The 18,751-nt window shown below is 46.4% G+C and overlaps 1 protein-coding gene across 2 annotated transcripts in view; it reads right to left on the bottom strand.

Annotated features, from left to right (window-relative positions):
* Positions 1–468: 468 nt before the first annotated feature.
* EPAS1 (endothelial PAS domain protein 1) overlaps positions 469–18,751 on the bottom strand; it is a 125,763-nt gene continuing 107,480 nt past the window's right edge. For both annotated transcript variants that reach the window (XM_035111181.2, XM_035111182.2), the window contains 9 exons: positions 17,321–17,468; positions 15,626–15,834; positions 14,357–14,544; positions 13,186–13,296; positions 11,862–12,352; positions 9,210–9,333; positions 8,621–8,744; positions 6,008–6,199; positions 469–4,963 (listed from right to left, as the gene is read on the bottom strand). In XM_035111181.2, the coding sequence (XP_034967072.2) occupies positions 4,812–4,963; positions 6,008–6,199; positions 8,621–8,744; positions 9,210–9,333; positions 11,862–12,352; positions 13,186–13,296; positions 14,357–14,544; positions 15,626–15,834; positions 17,321–17,468 (1,739 nt within the window). In that variant the 3' untranslated portion in view covers positions 469–4,811. The remainder of the gene's footprint in view (positions 4,964–6,007; positions 6,200–8,620; positions 8,745–9,209; positions 9,334–11,861; positions 12,353–13,185; positions 13,297–14,356; positions 14,545–15,625; positions 15,835–17,320; positions 17,469–18,751) is intronic.

Raw genomic sequence — 18,751 nt, 5'->3', positions numbered from 1 at the left:
TTCTGCACAAATCCACTAACATGCAGCTCTAAGCTGAGTGTGTATGGCACATATTGGTCTCTTGCAGATGAAAACATGTTGCAAAACTTGCCAAACACAACCCCCCCTTTAATAGAGGCCTAAACTTGTGGCCCTTGTAAGCTTGGGGGCCTGACCCAAATGACCCTCCTGGCTCAGCCCCACTGACTGGTCCCTCCCAGCCAAATGCTTTGCAGATTTGAAAGGTGTTATATCAAAGTTACAGTGATAATGAAAATCCTTCACGATTTGCAATTATGGTAGCTTTCAGGCATGGGGCCACCCTCCCTGGTTTCATGCATTTAACGATCAATGAAACTATTTTATTTTCTATCAATAATTTAATAAATACTTTTGCTTTACAATGATACATTCAAGTGACATTTTTTCTTTCTTTTGGTTCCCCCCCCCCACTCGCTTTTTTTGGGCGGAAGCAAGAGTCACGAGACATTTCAGGATCAGTATACTTTAATATGGTATCAGTGTCAAAATACATTTCCTTATCAAGTTAAAAGTTCCCATACAGTTACAAGATTATAAATAAGAAATTCAACAATAGAGAGAGAGCATGAAATAATTACGACAATAATTACGGTTAATATTTTAAGCACAGATTTTCTTTTACCCTACCCCCACCTCCCCACCCCCACAGTGTGTTTTTAGTAAATGGTTAGGGTACAACATCTTAATGCTGAAACTACAAACAGAGATTAAAAATATAATAGCAATATTTAAGTGTGATTAACCCTTCAAGCACACAAATCATCACCACATTAAAGACCTGCTTTGCTGCAGCCACAGGCTTCAGACCACTTACTCCAGAACTGCTACTGAACGTGAATGGGATTACTTTAAAGCAAACTGCTCAAGGTTGGCAGCCTGGTGGTGACGCTCGTGATTTATGCTTCTTTCTGGGGCTTAGCTACCTTTCTTTTCTTAAGACAGTTCAGGCCACCAGCCAGTCAGTTAAACACAGCAAAGAGCCAATTCACACATCTCCTAGAAGCAAACTCCGATCTGCTACTGACTGTATTACACTCGACCAGAAGATGCAGCCATTGAGTGCGATTTGATGATATATGTGCCAGCTATATTCTCAGGTGCTTTATATTGGCTGAATCATGTCCTTAAAAAAAAAAAAACCAAAACCAAAACCAAAAACCTAAAGTCCTTTAAATATCGTGGGCCGTACTATTTTGCTTTTTAAAAAATGTACTTCAGATAGAAAAGTGCTCCCGAGCTTTGTGCAATGTAGCACAGGTGGAATATTAAGTCGGCACAAGGCATGCGCGAGTAGAGATTTTTGACTGTACCAGTGGGATTTCTCTCACTGATACCACTCTCCCAGGTGGCAGCGGGACAGAGCGCAGAGGAAGAATGCAAGGAGAGCTTCTTGGGAGGAGCTGTTCCACCAGATCCGCCACTGAAGACTACAAAAGCCCCAAGGGAACTAACCTTCTCTGAAAGTTGTTCTGTAACCCAGCAGAGAAGATCAGGCCGGAAGGGATTCCAAAATGCAATCTTTAAAGAAGTTTGGATTTTCTTTCCTCCCTGGGGATACATGTGGTGTGTGTGTGTGTGTGTGTGTGTGTGTGTGTGTGCTGTTTTGCAGGATGGATCCCTGAGCAGTCTCGATTCCGGAGTGTATTTGCTCACAAATCTTTCCCTAAATAATGGCTTTCACAGCTACATTACCTTGGAGCAGCCATCCCCAACCTTCGGCCCTCCTGATGTTTTGGACTACATTTCCCTTCATCCCTGACCACTGGTCCTGTTAGCTAGGGATCATGGGAGCTGTAGGCCAAAACATCTGGAGGGCCGCAGGTTGGGGGTGCCTGCCTTGGGAGGATCCTCAAAAAATCAGGCACAATTCATTTAAGAGTAGTCAAGCACATTCCCCTCCGTTTATTTTCAACAAGAAAGGTTAACACCCTCTCAGTGAAATCACTTTGAATGGGAAGTGCTTCATTTTGACCGGATCGTGAACATTACGTCAAAGCTGGACCTTCAGTGGGATGCGGCACCTCCAAAGGAGTGAGCGAAAATTATTGGGCTTGGTGGACAAAGCCCGTGCCAAAACTTTACAATTCCTTATGGGTTCTGTGCACCTCCAGTGACATCCATGTCCACTTCAGTGCTGTGGAGATATCCCCCAAGGGATGTGTGTTCAGACCTTCCCTCTTCAGCAAAGATAATGGGGAAGGCCAGCTTTGCAAGGGCTTCATATACACAGCATTACACAACATACAGCACTCCGACACAGCTCTATAGAAGTCAAGGTTTGCAATCCAGAGCGGGAGCTGTTGCAACAGCAATAACATTGCTGTTATTGTTGCAATGGACTAAGACTCTGAATAGTGCCTTTAATGATGGAGGCCGTGTATTCGCCATACATTCAAACCGCATGGCTTCTTCCCCCAAAGAAGCTACTGTAGTTTAAGGGTTCTGGGAATGGTAGCTTTGTGAGGGGTAAATGACGGTTCCCGGGATTCTTTAGGGAGATCCTCGTGCTTTAAATGTACAGTGAAGCCCACCCTAAGAATATTAGTTGTGCTCAAGTCCTGTGGCACCTGTTTAGCTGCATTTTGAGTCCTATTGATTACAGCGGGCCTTAGTTAATAAGTAACTTTCTCTGAAGTGGAACTATGTTCAGGAGGAGACATAAATGGCTCTTGTTTGTAAGGGAATCCACAGGCTCTTATAAATCTATGCTGATTTGCCCCAGGTACATTTATCTGGGTAAATAAAGCATAACGCCTAATATCACCATTATTTCCTGTTGCCCTGAATTTGCCCCTTAGCCCTTCCAACCTGGCCTTTCTCACCGAAGCTCGGAAGCTTTAATAAATATTTTTTAAAACCTGCACTCCACAGTTCCTTGAGCTTCTGTTATTGCTGGATTGAATATATGAGTGTGCCTGTTTGCCCAGCAAAGGCAACGGGTCTTGCAGAGACTGCTTCTATTTTAAACAAATTCCTGAGCACCAACATTGGTTTGTGTTTGTTTTTGTTTAATAGCATTTCTGAAAAGTTCAGATTGCCTACAGAAAAAAATCATTTGCACTTGAAAGGCTATCAACAATTAAAAAGTAAACTAAAAAAGTAAACTAAAAAGACAACAAACACCTTCCTACTCAGTCGCTCCAGAGCCTAAAAACATTGATTTCCCCCAGTGTAACAAGTAGGCAAGCAAATATATATTTAGTTTACTTTTTTCAGCAAAACTTCAGTAGTGCACAAAAAGAATGTGGCTAACTAGCCGGAGGTGGGGGGGGGGTGAACGCCAACCCCCAACTTAGCTGGGAATCAGCAGTTTTAGTAACAGCCTTTGGACAAATCCTGCAACATCAGCGACAGCGTAAGAAAACTCTACCAGATCTAAGTAAAAACGGTTCCCGAGAAGAAACTCACGGCTCTGCATCAATGTCTAAACAGGTATAACAAAAGTACCAATATATGATAAACATTTAACCCAGAGAAAAAGGATCAGTCAGTTACACTTTGTGTAAAAATATATATATATGGAGAATTAATACACACAGATGGGTTGAATTCCTTCCCCGCCCCACGTATTTCAAATTGTGCAGCAACATTCTCTGCCTTCTCTCAGTTGTCCCCAACTCAAATTCCTCACTTAGCCAGGCTGGTTCCTGAGGAGGGTGGCACTGATCTAAAGGAGATGGCAGCTGGCTGTCTTGGGATTCTTTCGCAGTACCGTGCTCTGAATCTAAGACGCCAAGCCACGCCACCCCGCTTGTTTAATTAAGGAAACGTTGAGTTTATCCTGGGAGTTGGGTAAGGTCTGCTAGGAAAGGCACCTCGATGTTGCTAAACAAAACAAAACAAAAAACAAAACCCCATTGGCAGTTATTTGCCTGATAACTTTGGCTCTTCCATATGCGAAAAAAGAAAAAACGACCAATCCTCAAATCCAAGCCAACACAAGACAGGCGGCTACACTGCATGATCTGAGAGGTGCAGACTAAGATCACTTTGCAATGCCACAGAGGGCGCTCAGCCACAAGGCTCCCTCTTGCTTCATTATCCAGTCTACTACTTGGATTAGCCCTGCCTTGGATTAGCCCTGTATGGCTAGGTTAGTCCTGCCTCGGACAAAAACACAGCCCCAAGTTTTAGATTTCTGACCTAAATTGTAAGGGGAAAGGCTGTAATTTGCAACTTGACAAGGACCAACAAACACGAAAGCTGCCGTTGGGTGTGTTAAGAATGATGGGTGTTTCATCGCTAGCTTGTTAAAAGGCCGTAATCTGTGATTATTATTATTTTTCCATGTTAGAAAATGCAGAGGAAAAACTAGGGGTAGGGCAACAAGTGCATTTCATCAGATTTGTTTATTTCACTTATCTTTGGCAATAAAATAAAATAAACCTTTGCAGTCAACGGAGCCAAAGTATTACATAGAGGCGCGAGCGAGCACACCGCAGCTTCTTCTTCTTCTTTTATTAGCGTGAATAATGAGGAAGTTTCAGAACACATAAATTACACAGCGGTGGGGAATCATATAATATAAATTTCCTAAGGAACGTCTTATCGAAACAGAAGGGGGTTGGAAATACAGTAGATGCCTACTTCTTTTTAATGCAGAATAAGAAAAGTGAGTAACTTCACAGAAAGGCCACTATTTGGTGATGTGGACAAGTTCGATAGTTAAGTAAAATCTTGTAAAAGTGTAATCAGTATTAGAAATTGTCTACTTGCAAAAATAGATTTAAAAACTGCAGCTGGTTTGTTTGTTTTGGACAGTATAGGCCAGGGAATGCTGCAAGGCTGCTTCAGGTCGCCTGATCGAGAGCTCGGAGCAAATCGCTGCCTTGAAGGAGCGTCGAACTCCCGAGAACTGGGACGTTAACCTCACAGTCATATCGGGTCAGTTCCGGCAACAAATAAGGTTCCAAGGATGAGCCGAGCAGGCGACTTGTCACTCCTGAAATGAGAAGATTTAGATGTTGAGCGGCCTTCTTTTATTTATTTCGGTTCAGGCTTAAGATTTCTGCCTGGAAAGGACAGTGCACAAGAAGAAAACACAAATACGTCCCCTTACAATAACAATATATGCACACATATTTTAATGAGAAAATTGCAAGGGTCCAACAATAACAACAGATCAGCTTGAGCAGGACAAACAAAAATAAGGCAACAGAACCAAGCAGACTTGTCTAAACTACAGTGCAGGGCTGGGGCTGGGCACTCATATTGAAGGCATTTCGATAGTCTCTGCTGAGTCATGAAAGGCGAACAGGGAAGGAACCAAATGGCCACCAGAGAAAGAAAAACACAGAGAGGTCCACAGTCTCTGAGCACTGCAGGGTCCACCTATATACCATGTCAATTATGCGTCTGGAGCAGGCCTGCTTGGCTTCATTTATCTATTTACTGTAAAGCTATTGTTTCCCCAGTAGTGATGTATGGAAGTGAGAGCTGGACCATAAAGAAGGCTGATCGCCGAATAATGGATGCTTTTGAATTATGGTGCTTGGAGGAGACTCTTGAGAGTCCCATGGACTGCAAGAAGATCAAACCTATCCATTCTGAAGGAAATCAGCCCCGAGTGCTCACTGGAAGGACAGATCGTGAAGCTGAGGCTCCAATACTTTGGCCACCTCATGAGAAGAGAAGACTCCCTGGAAAAGACCCTGATGTTGGGAAAGATTGAGGGCACTAGGAGAAGGGGACGACAGAGGACGAGATGGTTGGACAGTGTTCTTGAAGCTACGAACATGAGTCTGACCAAACTGCGGGAGGCAGTGGAAGACAGGAATGCCTGGCGTGCTATGGTCCATGGGGTCACGAAGAGTTGGACACGACTAAACAACCAAGCAACAACATTGGGGGGGCAGGGTCTGATCCAGATCAGGGCCAGGCAAGTCTTAGGTGAGCTCCTGCCTGCAACCACTGCTCTCCCCCCCCCCCCCGGCCTGTTAGAAAACAGTCCCTCCAAGTTTGTGTTATGGTTTGAGGCGGAACTCACCTGACATCCTATGACCTTGTGGCACACTGAAGTCCTGATAAGGGGGGCAGTAAAAGTGTGGGGAGAAGGCAGCTTTGGGGATGTTGGCAGAGTTTCTCAAAGAGGGTGGCGGATGCCGTGGCTGGAGTTGCTGCTGCCCCATATTCATAGGGGGCTGGCCTGGTCCTCTTTGCGGGTTGCAAAGGAACTCATCTGCAAATGAAAAGCAAAAAACGGGGCTTCAAAGAGGATGTCCGCTTTTAGAAACACAATTCCGAACACAATATTTCCCCCCACGTTTGTCCAAGAGTCAAGAGAGCAGGCTGACACTGGCGTGAGCCAATGTGGAATTGTGGAATATTGCACATCAATATTAATGTTGAAACAAAATTAAAAATACCCCTTCCAGTAGCACCTTAGAGACCAACTAAGTTTGTCATTGGTATGAGCTTTTGTGTGCATGCACACTTCTGCAGATATTAATGTTGTGATTGTTGTAACCCAAACGGTACCTTAGGGCGTGTAATGAATTGTAATAATAATGATGATTATTTTTTTTATTAAAATGTTCTTATAGTGCTATTCCATAGAAGATTTCAAAGTGGCTTACCACAAAAATACGTACAGCCATACAGTGAAAACATATAAAATAAGTTTTTTTAAAAAAACCATACATCAATTAACCGTTGTGGACAGATGTGTTCTTAACTGCCTGCATAGCCTGGTGGAATATAAGAGTTTTCAGCAGCCATTTTCAAGTTAAAACAAAAGGCACCTGCTACCTCTATTGGCAGAGAGTTCCACAGGGCTGGGCCAATGATATTCAAAGCTCTGTTTTTTGTTGTTATCAAGTGAGCCCTGCCAACATGGGGAATGATGAAGGATGCTCCTGCAGATGATCTCAGTGCTCAAGCTGGAATATAAGGATTTAGGCGATTCCTGAGCAAAGCCATGCAATGAAATGTTTTGTAGGGGAACAGTTAGGGCCAGAGGCACCAGCTACTGAGGGTGATTTGGGGGCTGACATCACACACATGACCATCACGCCTCCTTCCTTTAAGCTGGGCAGAAGCTTCCTGGGCTTTTGGAAGGAGGTGGCAGGCTTCTGAAAGGATGGTGGAGCCCTCCTTCCCCGTGAGGTTTGGGAAAGTGGCCGGAGGGCTCTTGGACCCACCAGAGCATTGTTTCCCCCTCCCTAAACCGGGCAGAACCCCCCTGGGCTTTGGGAAGCAGGTGCCTGTCAGGGACTGGGCAGAAGAGGAATGGTGGAGACCGCCTTCTCAGCCTGAACCATCCAGAGAAGACGAAGACAGTATAGATTTACAACAGGGGTTTGCGGAAGATCACAGCTCAGAGGCAGATGAGGGGCGGGGGGGGGGGGAGTTGGGAAATAATAGGAGAGAAGGAAGAAGAGGAGGCAGCTGGCTGACATGTTATCACTAGAAAGCATTCCAGACCCCGCCCCTCTCCCAGAAGCTGGTGAGCACTGAAAGTAGGAGAGCAAAAGAGACAGATGGCCCTAAGTGGGAACCGTGAAATGGGTGGTGCTGTTGACAGATGAGGAAGTAAGAGAGAAGGTGTGTGTGTGTGTGTGTGTGTGTGTGTGTGTGTGTGTGTGTGTGTAGATTTACTCAGAGCAACACCATTACCCCAAGAGGCTGCATTTCTAAGCCTCTCTCTGTGAATATCAAATAAACAACATTGGTAAGAACCTTCCTTATCTTACCCATTCCTGGCAACCTACCGTGGGGGCTTGGATCCTCTGACTCCTGACAGCGCCAGAGAAACATTTAGGGAACTAGCCTAGCCCCCTAATGCACGCCACTGTCCCTGAAGTACCCTGCACCTAAGTTTTCCAGGGCTTTGTAAATTCATACAAGGACCTTCAACCTGACTCGGTAGTCGAGGGGCAGCCGGTGCGGCTGTTTCAACAATGGTGCCACATGTTCCCAGCTAGATGATGCAATGCACCCTTGATGGCTAGCAGCTGAACATCTGAACCTGTGACACTAAGCGTTGCATATGAATGAACCACCACTGTAGATTGATGTATACAGCATAGGAACATAGGAAGCTGTGGTCCATCTAGTTCAGTACTGTTGACCCTGATTGGCAGCGGGTCTCCAGGGTTTCTGACGGGGGGGGGGGCATTCTCAGCTCTACCTGGATATACTGAGAGGTGGAGCCCAGGACCTCCTGCATTCAAAGCAGGTGCTCTGAAGCTGGGCTGCAGCCCTTCCCCAAAGAACTGCCATATAATCTCATGCAGTTGCATCTATGGAAGTATGATGGTGGCTCACATTCACTCATGCAAGGTGCCACTTGAGGCTGCAAGTCATGCTATACTTGTGAGCTTCCCAGAGGTCTGGCCACCCTGGGAAAACAGAACGCTGGCAAAGATGGACCATTTGCCCATCTGGTCCCGCAAGGATCTTCATAAGGAGCTTGAAGTTAGTGCAGAACACAGACAGTGAGCATAAGACGTGGAAAAAATGAAATATAAAGGCAGGGACTGGATCTCCAGGACAAGTTTTGTGTTTTGTCACCAGCTGCCCAACAGTGACATAGTGGACCCCATGTGACTCCATTTAGTTATATCTAATTACCTTTCTTTCTTTTTTAAAAGGGTCTTACCATTAAGGACACTTGTGCTGAGCGACTTCTTCTCTGTAAGTAATGCACAATTTTCACCTCTGAGGATTTTCATCCTTTTCCACATTAAGTGTGTTGGGTTAATGCCAGATGTTTCTCCTTGTATCTATAGATGGGGGGGGGAGGGGAAAGAGAAGGTATAAGCCTGACGAGAAAAGAATTATTGCTTAAAAAACCTCATTTTTTGTTTTAAGGCCATAGAAGGGAACTTAGGAAATTGTCTTACACCAAGTTGTTAGCATGCCGCCAGTGTTTTATATCACTGTTGGGGAGCTATTTTTGTTGTTGTTTATTTTTTCCAGTATGCTGTATGGAATACTAATGTGTTATACGACCGACACACACACACACACACACACACACGAAAGTCGCTTGGAGACCCTTTGGGTGACAAGCAACTACCAGTAGCTCATGACTGACCACACTGATTAAGCATCTCCAGGGAGCAATCTGGATTCCTGGAAATGTTGGGGATTGAACCCAGGACTTCCACATGCTAAGCAAATGCTCTACCACTGAGCTATGGCCCTTTCTCAAAAAAAAGAAGGAGCCTTTGCAAAGGACAGATTACCCCACTCAGGTGTTGAAAGGCTTGCTCTTCATAGTCCAGCTGCCTCTTCAGCTTCAAACTGTTGGCAAGAGCAATCCGCGCAGGGTTTACATCCATGCCCCGCTGCCCAAGGCACTCCAGCGACCTATCAAGACAAAGCCATTGTTTTGTTAAGCATTTGATAAACACTGGAGAGCTAAGCTTCAAACCAGAACAGTGAGACTTGTTGACCTGCAGAGGCCTCTTGATCCTAACTTAAGGTTGCTGTTGGATTCTTGGGGAAAGACTTGGGGTGTCCTTCTTGAGCAAGGACGTGGATGGTGGTTCTCCAGCTGCTGATGGACTGCCAACATCACTGGCCACTGTCCCTGCTGACAGCCATCCAACAACCTCTGGAGGACCACAAATGCCTGTCCCTGGGAGACAACTCAGTGACTGTGGAGAACAGCTGTAGCATACACAACCGATGAGTTCAATACCAACCCACCTAGTTTATTCAAGCTGCAATATTCTTTCTGCTTCAACAGCAACCTGTCCTCCCCAACAGGAAGAATGCTTTAGGTGGGAGTGAAGGATGCAGATTGACCATGGAGACTTATTTAATCGTTTTTGTGTATCACAGATACCACGGACAGTATCTGTTGCCAAAGCACTGCTCGCCCTTTGTGCTGTAGTAGACAATTCACAATGCCTTGCTGAGAGCAGAGGCATGAGGTCAACAGAAGCAGTCTGTTTTTCCTTACGGATTGTCACGTCAGGCTAAGGTGGCGTGTGTGGCAGTGTGAGAATGGCATCATCCCACACCACTATGACAACATTTGAAAGGCTGGAATGTCATAGATGAGGTCACTGGCCTAGGTATGGTTTGAAGAGGCAAGGCGGGTTTGCTGAAGCTAAACACGTCTGGCCCAGTCAGCGATTGGATGAAAGGGAACTGCGTAGACCCTCCCACCCCAAGTTTATTTATTTGTGACATTTATATATCACCGTTATCTTGATCTCAAGGTGGTGTGCATGGTTCTCCTCCTCCCCATTTCATCTTCACAACAACCCTGAGAGGTAGGCTAGGCTAAGAGATGGTGACAGGCCCAAGGTCACCCAGTGAGCTTCATGGCTGAGCGGGGATTCGAACCCTGCTCTCCCAGGTCCTAGTCCAACATTCTAACCATTGTGCCACACTGGCTCTTCCACGATGGAAAGATATGTGGGAAGCAAATGTAATGAATCTGGAGTGTGGAGCCCTCCAATAGGATCTTCTCCCTCCCTTCCTGGATGAACAGCTATTGGGCGGGAGGACTTTACGTGACTGGCCCCACCCACGCGATTCTGTCCTATCAAATGTTGCTGCAGCAGTACTGGGTTATGTCAGCAGCTAAACTGCTGCAATTAACATGTGAAAGATCCCCAGCTGGCTGCAATCTTTTTTTTAAAGACCCTTAGGCCAAGGCTGGGACCTGTGGCCCTGCAGACCTGTGAAGGGACTAAAACTCCCATTAACTACTGGCTATGCTGCCTAAGGGTAAGGGACGCGGGTGACACTGTGGTGCTGATCAGAAGGTCGGCGGTTCGAATCCATAGCTGCCAAGTTATCCCTTTTTTTAAGGGATTTTGCCTTATGCTGAATAGGCTTCCTCGCGAGAAAAGGGAAAACTTGGCAGCTATGTTCGAATCCCCACGACGGGGTGAGCTCCCGTTGCTCAGTCCCAGCTCCTGCCAACCTAGCAGTTTGAAAGCACCTCAAAGTGCAAGTAGATAAATAGGTACCGCTACAGCGGGAAGGTAAACGGCGTTTCCGTGCGCTGCTCTGGTTCGCCAGAAGCAGCTTTGTCATACTGACCAAATGACCTGGAAGCTGCACGCCGGCTCCCTTGGCCAATAATGCGAGATGAGCGCCGCAACCCCAGAGTCGCTCATGACTGGACCTAATGGTCAGGGGTCCCTTTACTTATGCTGCCTAAGGCTGATGGGAGCTGCAGTCCTGCAACATTTGGAGAACCACCAGTTCCTTAGCCCATGCCTACGGTTTATTATTATTATTATTATTATTATTATTATTATTATTATTATTTTATTTAAATCAGCCGTACTATAATCACATGGTTTTAAATTATGAGAACCTCTCTAAGAAGACACTCTGACCTCTTCCCGACCCTTTGAAAAGCAGAACTTTTCTGGCAACCTTTGGTTTTTGTTTTTTCTTCCTGGGACAATTAACTTCCCCTTGAGGTTTCTACTTAAAAGTATATTGCAGTCGGCGTTCCTCCTTTTCGTTTCCACCACTTGGCCTCTGGGCTGAAAACGGAAAGCCTAGTCGCTGTTTCGCCTTATTCTGAACGTGGTCGCCTATTACCGTTAAAAGCCGTTAACGGTTTAAGGCTCCGTTTAGGGAAACCCATTAGGGACACACTTTCAAAAAGTTCCAAAGTCCAAATGGAACCAAGCGAAGGCTGGCCAGGGCTTTCAGAAATGGCTGAACGGATGTCCTAGTGGCTTGTTTTTGGCTACTGGCAGGTGGGGGGGAGGTTTCCCAAGACTGTTCACCCCACACACATTTTAAGGTTTTGATTTAATTCACACTCTCTCTTGGGATTGTCTATGAGGAGCTGGTTTCTGGCAACAAAGGACTCAGTTCTCCACCCTACCTAAATCCACACACTCTTTCCTCCGAGTTACCTTTTCTTATAGAAGTTCATATCAGGCAGGTGCAGCGGTGGCCCCGATGGAGAGCTAGCTATGGATCCTGAACACTTATTGACCGCTGCTCTCTGTTTCGTAGGGGCGTATTGTAAGGGTGGGTCAGGGGGCCACTGTGTGTTGGGTCTCCCACCCATTGAAGACAGAGGAGTGCTGGCTTGGGCATAGTAGGGCAGCAAAGAGGACGGCTGGCTTCCGCCGTTCAAGAAGGGTGGTGGCAGAGTCCCCTGGCCTGTGTTGACGCTTTTGTTAGACACCGGCTGGCAGTATTTCTCCGGGAAGAACTGGTCCTGCGAGGGAGGAGCAAGGGGCTGGAAGAGGTTGCTCATGTTGTTCAAGCTCTGCTGAGTGAGCTGGGCGCTTTCGGAGAGGGGCCGCTCCTCTTGACAGATCGGGCTGAGTTGGAAATCTTCTCCATCCATCGGAATGTAAGGAGCCAAAGTTTCAAGGTCCAGCTCGTTGAAATCAGTCTGCACGGAGAGAAGGGACCAGGGAAGACACCGTGATTGCAACAATAGGAAAGAAAAACGATCCTGGAAGAAACGTTTCTCCTTCTCTTTCCTAGAACAATCTCTAACGCTGTCATGCTGCCTCTTCTCAACTTGATGATTTCCAGATGTTGGCTGAATCCAACTCCCATCAGCCTCAGCCAACATGGTGAGGCATGCTGGGAGTTGTAGTCCAAAACATCAGGAAGGAACCACCTGGAGAAGGCTACTCCCAGGTATATGAGCAGGAAAGTAGGAAGCTGCCATATTATACAGAGTCAGACCATTGGTTCCTCTAGCTCAGTAATGTCTACAAACTGATAGGAAGCAGTTGTCCAGGATTTCAGGCAGGAGTCTCATCTAGTCCTGCCTGGAGATGGTGGGGATTGAGGCTGCTCTGCTTCTGAGCTACAGTCTTTCCCCAAATGCAGGCATAGGCAAACTCCGAGCCTCCAGATGTTTGGGACTACAATTCCCATCATCCCTGACCACTGGTCCTGTTAGCTAGGGATTATGGGAATTGTAGTCCCAAACATTTGGAGGGCCGGAGTTTGCCTATGCCTGTTGAAATGTGATGTAACAAAAAAAATAAAAAGATAGCCTTAATTGAGGATTCCGAGCTCACCCCCCCCCAAACCGGTTGGTTCAAAATGGTGCTGGTTTCCTTCACATCTTGCTTTATCTATTAATACACAGTCCCTGCGCTCTGTTCTCTTGCAATGCTGGTGGCCCAAAGGAGTAAGCATTAGCCGCCAAAGAGATGTGTGTGCTACACATTGATGACGATGTTACGTTTTCCAGTTGGCTTCTCTTACCTGTGAGTTGCACTGATTCTTGGCATCCGTGTCCAAGGCAAAAAGTTTCTCAATCATCTCGATCTTCAGGTCTTCGTCTAAGGAAGTGTAATAGTCTCCGGGGCTGCTTGGCTGCAGAGTGAAAAAGACAGGGCAGACTATCAGAGCTCTGCAAATAACCACCTGCCTCGTCATAGGAATTTCACCCAGGGAAGCTTTACCAAAAGCAAATCTTTGATTTCTCGCTGGCCACAAACGACTGCCAGGTATATGTAGGCAGTTGGGCAAGTAGATATTTTTACAAGGCCCGCTTGTCAAAAAAAGCAGCACCTGCCTGCTCGCACTAGGGGTGCATGGGTTCCCCTATATTCATTTGGAAAGGGATTTGGGGATTTCAGTGTGTTCTGTGGAATATGGGCAAAGCCCTCATGTATACACAAACAAAGCCCTTTGATCCAAGGCGCCTGAAGAGAGTTTGAAGCTGTGTGCACCCCTCTCTCCTTCTGGGCCTTCTCCTTGGTGGTATTCAGTGCACAGCATCACTTTCCTGATGGAGATGTTAAGGACCTAAGAAGAGTCCAATGGCCTGTCAAGTCCAGCCTCCTGTTCCCACAGTGGCCAACCAGATATCCGTGGGGAAACCCACAAGCAAGACCTGAGCACAAGACCCCTCTCCCCTCCTGCAGTTTCCACCAATGCAATGGCCACCGACTTCGATGGCTTTCAAAGTGAATTGGACAAATATATGGAGGAGAAGGAGATCATTGACTACTAGCCAGGACGGTTGTGCTCTGCCTCCATGGTTAAGAGGCAGCATGCTTCTGAATACCAGTTGCTGGAAACCACAGGAGGGGAGAGTGCTCTTGCGCTCGGATCATGCATTTGGGTTTGCCACTGGCATCTGATCGGCCATAGTGAGAACAGGATCCTGCACTAGTTGGATCTTGCCAAGTAAATCTCTACTGTCATCATCATTTGCTGTTGGTTTTGGCTACAGGAGAAGAATGCAGCTACTCTTCTGGAAATAATCTCTCCTTTTTAAAAAAAACAAAGAAACAACAAAACTGGTATTGTAGCCGCTGTTGGTGCTCATGAAAGAACCACACATGCCCCGATGCACAACATGCATTCTCGCCGCAGCCCTGCGCCTGAAAACAACAAGGTCATCGCTCAGTGCAAAGGGCTTCCTTACAGTGGAACAGCTGCTGTTGCTGCTGGCGCTGGGGGTGCTGCTGCCAGGTGCAACCTGGGGCAGCGTAAAGCTTGGCACACTCAGCTTCTCAGCCTGCGGAGCCTGAGCCTTCGCTTCCGGAGGCCACTGCTTGTTTGGGGTCATCACAGCTTTGTTGTAGGAAGAGATTTCCTCAAACTTTTGCGTCCCTGAAATGTAAAGATATGCAAGGTCAACTCATCTGCGCAGCCTGCAAGCCCCAAAGACATCGTTTTAGGGGAAAGAACAAGGTGCACGAGCCTGAAATCATCTGACGTGATGGTCCTCCACACATGTTGAAGGACAGTACAGCTAAGTCTTGGTTTAGTATAAATAGGTGTTAAGCCTGATCTGATCGTCATTCATGCTTCTCTGAGGTCAACGCTATGCAAACAAGGGACTTTCTCATACTGGTGTCTATAATTCTTCATTGACGGTGGCTGCTCACATTACTCCCCTCCCCCTACCCGCCGATGTGGGATATTTCCTATATCTGATCACCACAGTGTGTTTTATCTAAATGAATTACACACATCACAGGCTTGTGAATTTCAGCTCTTCGGAAATTCAGAGGGTCTGCCTGCTGCAGAGGTGATTTTTTTTGTGCATGGCAGAAAAGGAAGTGGGTGCATAAGGCATTGAATTTGAAAGACCACATGTAGTTAACTAGGGACATCTGTGCCCATGCAATAGTATATTCATGCAGTCATGTCCACAAATGACTTTGGCTCATAACATAAGCCTCCAATCTGGAGTCTGCTTGGTCGTTTGTAGGTTTGCCTTTGAAGAAACCGAATGGCAAAGGTGCCAAGGCTCGATTCCTCATGGTTTGATTTTAATTTGTTTTCATTAACTCCGGTTAGAACAAACCACAGTTCCTCACGCTCGTTTGCAACATGGAACTGCAGTTTGATATAAAATGAAAACAGGAGAGGAGGAAAGGGGAGCACACACAAAGTCCCAAGGCTCCCAACAGCTTGTTTGTTGGAGTCCAACAACATTTGCAGGGTATCAAGTTGGGGAATGCTAATATTGACCATAATCTAAATCCATTTTCTTAGCCTACAAAACTACAGCCAAGTGTGCTTCTTTGTATTAGTTTAAATAAGTACCATATAGAGCTGACCTGAGCATCTAAAATATTTGCTTACTGTAACAATTTATGAGATGTATCCATCTCCCAATAACCTACTGGTTAACTATTGTGCAAAACAGAAAAAAGGTGGTTTATCTCCCCAGAACATTACTAACCAAAGTCAAGAGAAATAATAGCATCGCCAGGTGTTGGTGCCAGCTGTGCAAGTTCTTCAGGTTCTTCTTTCAGCTTGGTGAACAAGAAACCACTCTTTTCTGCCACGGGGACTCCGTTATCAAACATAGGATTCATTGCCATCATGTGCGGCTTAAAGAGCGATTCTGTCTGATCCATGGAGAACACGATATCATTGTTCTCTATTTCACTAACAAGAACAAAATCAGGTGGTTTAGAATAGTTTGTACTCCGATGAAGAATGTCCACATGCAACCAGTTCAGTTAATTAAAGCGAAAATTCAATTTTACCAAGCAGGCACCTGGATTTAGATGCTTAACCTCTGACAACACACTTTGCTCTGACTGCCACGTAGTTGGCTGTGTGCCTACCTATCAGTGGAAATGGACAGTTTTAAGGGGGCGAAAGGAACAACCTTTGTTGCAAAGACCAGATTCCCACAGGGATGCTACCAACAGGACCATAATGCACATTGTGAGTTGAGAGGGGCCTCCTTCTTCTTGGGCAAGCAGAGTTTGAGGTCTGAGGTCGGGAACTAGCAGTTGAACATCCTGTGTGAAGTTTGACCTATGTTAAACAGCTCAGGACTGCAATACCTCAAGGGCTGCCTCTCTCCATATGAACCAACCTGGACCCTGCTATCATCTTCCGAGAACCTTCTTTGTGTGCCTCCTCCATGAGAGGTCTGGAGGGTGGCAACACAAGACAGGGTTTTATCTGCAGTGGGTCCCTGTTTGTAGAATGCTCTCCCTAGGAAGGCTTGCCTGCCACCTTCATTATACACCTTTAGGTGCCAGGCAAAGGCATTCCTCTTCAACCAGCCCTTTGGTTGATGAACAGTCTACGGCCTTTTAAATGTGTTTGTGGGAGGCAGGGGGCTATTGGTTTGTTTTTCTTCTTATTTTCACTATGTGTTTTGTGTTTTTGATAATGTAATTTTATGTTGTGAACCGCCCTGAGATCTACAAATAAAGGGTGATATACAGATATAATGATGATGATGATGATAATAATAATAATAATAATAATAATAATAATAATAGTAATAATAATAGTCTTAGAACAAGGATGGGGAACTTCCAGGTGTTGCTGGATGCCAACTCCCATAGTAAAAAGGTCAAGGACCCCTGGACAGTTAAATCCAGCCAGAGGCAACTATGGGGTTGCGGCGCTCATCTCACTTTCAGGCCGAGGGAGCCGGCGTTTGTCCACAGACAGCTTTCCGGATCATGTGGCCAGCATGACTAAACCACTTCTGGTGCAACGGGACATCATGACGGAAACCAGAGTGCAGGGAAACGCCATTTACCGCCCCAAAGCAGCAGTACCTATTTATCTACTTGCACTTTTTTGGGGAGTGCTTTCGAAGTGCTAGGTTGGCAGGAGCTAGGACAGAGCAATGGGAGCTCATCCCGTCGCGGGGATTTGAACTGCTTACCTTGGGCAAGCCCAAGAGGCTCAGTAGTTTAGACCACAGTGCCACCCACATCCCTAATAATAATAATAATAATAATACTCCTAGAACAAGGATGGGGACCTTCCAGGTGTTGCTGGATGCCAACTCCCCTGAGCCCCAGCCAACCTGACCAAGGGCTGGGGACGAGGGGAGTTGTAACCAGCACATCTGGAGGGCCTGCGGTTCCTCAACCCTACTTTAGGATTCCGGCGGATTTACCTGAGAACGTAGTTGACACAGATGATGCACTGAGGTTGCAAGTTGCGTGTATTGTAGATGACTGTTCCTTGGGTCTCTAGCCACACGTACCCACCATGCTTGGCTAGCATGCGGTACTGCCCAGTGACCACTTGACCTTTTGCACACACTTGGGGGAGGGGGAGAAGGGAGGAAACAAATAGGAGTGACCAAGTTAAAATATTGCCAGGTGCAGCAATGCATTAACATGACTTCACAAAAAGAGATCTCACAGCCCTCTCACTTAAAACTACAAAAATATGTGCCGCAATAGGTCTGTTGGTCTTAGAGAGTATCTCGTGTTTTGCTCTTGCTGCAACAGCCCAAGATAGCTGTCGCAATACCATTTCCTACTCATTTTCAAATCCAAGTAGGGCTTTCCGCGTCCTGTGATTTTGTGAGCATGCCACAAAAATACACACAGGAATACTGTGTGCAGGTGTGAGATTCCTGATGACCTGTGATTTCTTTGGGTGTTGCTGTTTTTTTTAAAAAAAAATAAAAGCAAATTTTCTCCCATATGGCTGACAAGCACTACTTAGAACATGCAAGGGCAATGCCTGCTGAACCAGTGAGGGGTTGGTTCTCAAAATGAGGATGGTGTTTCTGTGGCCTATAGCTCTCATTGTCAGAAAGTTTCTCCAGATGTTTAAGTCAGAATCTCTTTTCTTGTAACTTGGAAGTCATGAACTCTTTTCAAGGAAAAATCCACACTCCTTGCTCCATCCACTTTTGCCTCTGGTTCTAACCCCAATCAGCATGTGACCCTTGGAAAATTCTCCAGAACAGAATATGGCCCCTGGATTGAAAATGGATTCCCACCATACCTGCCAAGTCTCTCGTGGAGAAATCCGGGATCGGCAGCCGCGCGACAGTGGAAGTTGCGTAGATGCAACTTCCGGTGTCGCTTTGCCCATCTATGGGCACCAAAAATGGCCAGCGCTGGCGCCGAAAGTCACGTCTACGCATGCCCAGAAGTGCGTAGATGCAACTTCCGGTGTTGCTTTCCCCATCTATGGGCACCAGAAAATGGCCGGTCCCGGCGCCGGAAGTCACGTCTCTGCATGTCCGGAAGTGCATAGACGCAACTTCCGGTGCTGTCGCTGGCCATTTTCGGTGCCCAGAGATGGTCAAAGTGACACCAGAAGTTGCGCCTACGCACTTCCGGACATGCAGAGACACGACTTCCGGCGCCGGCCATTTTCTGGTGCCCATAGATGGGCAAAGCAGCACCAGAAAAATGGCCACCAACATGGGGCCAAAACAGTAAGGAAAAACAGGGGTTTCCCGGAAAATACGGGGTACTTGGCAGCTATGATTCCCACCCCTGGTTTAGACTGTAGGAGCTGCTAACTTTGGCTGCTCCTATTATCTTTTCCTGTGTGGCTGCTCACAGCAACACTTTCAAAGTGC

The sequence above is a fragment of the Zootoca vivipara genome, chromosome 3 (genome assembly GCF_963506605.1).
Source record: "Zootoca vivipara chromosome 3, rZooViv1.1, whole genome shotgun sequence".
Lineage (NCBI taxonomy): Eukaryota > Metazoa > Chordata > Lepidosauria > Squamata > Lacertidae > Zootoca > Zootoca vivipara.
The sequence above is the reverse complement of the archived record's forward strand: the minus strand, read 5'-3'. Positions and strand labels throughout refer to the sequence as shown.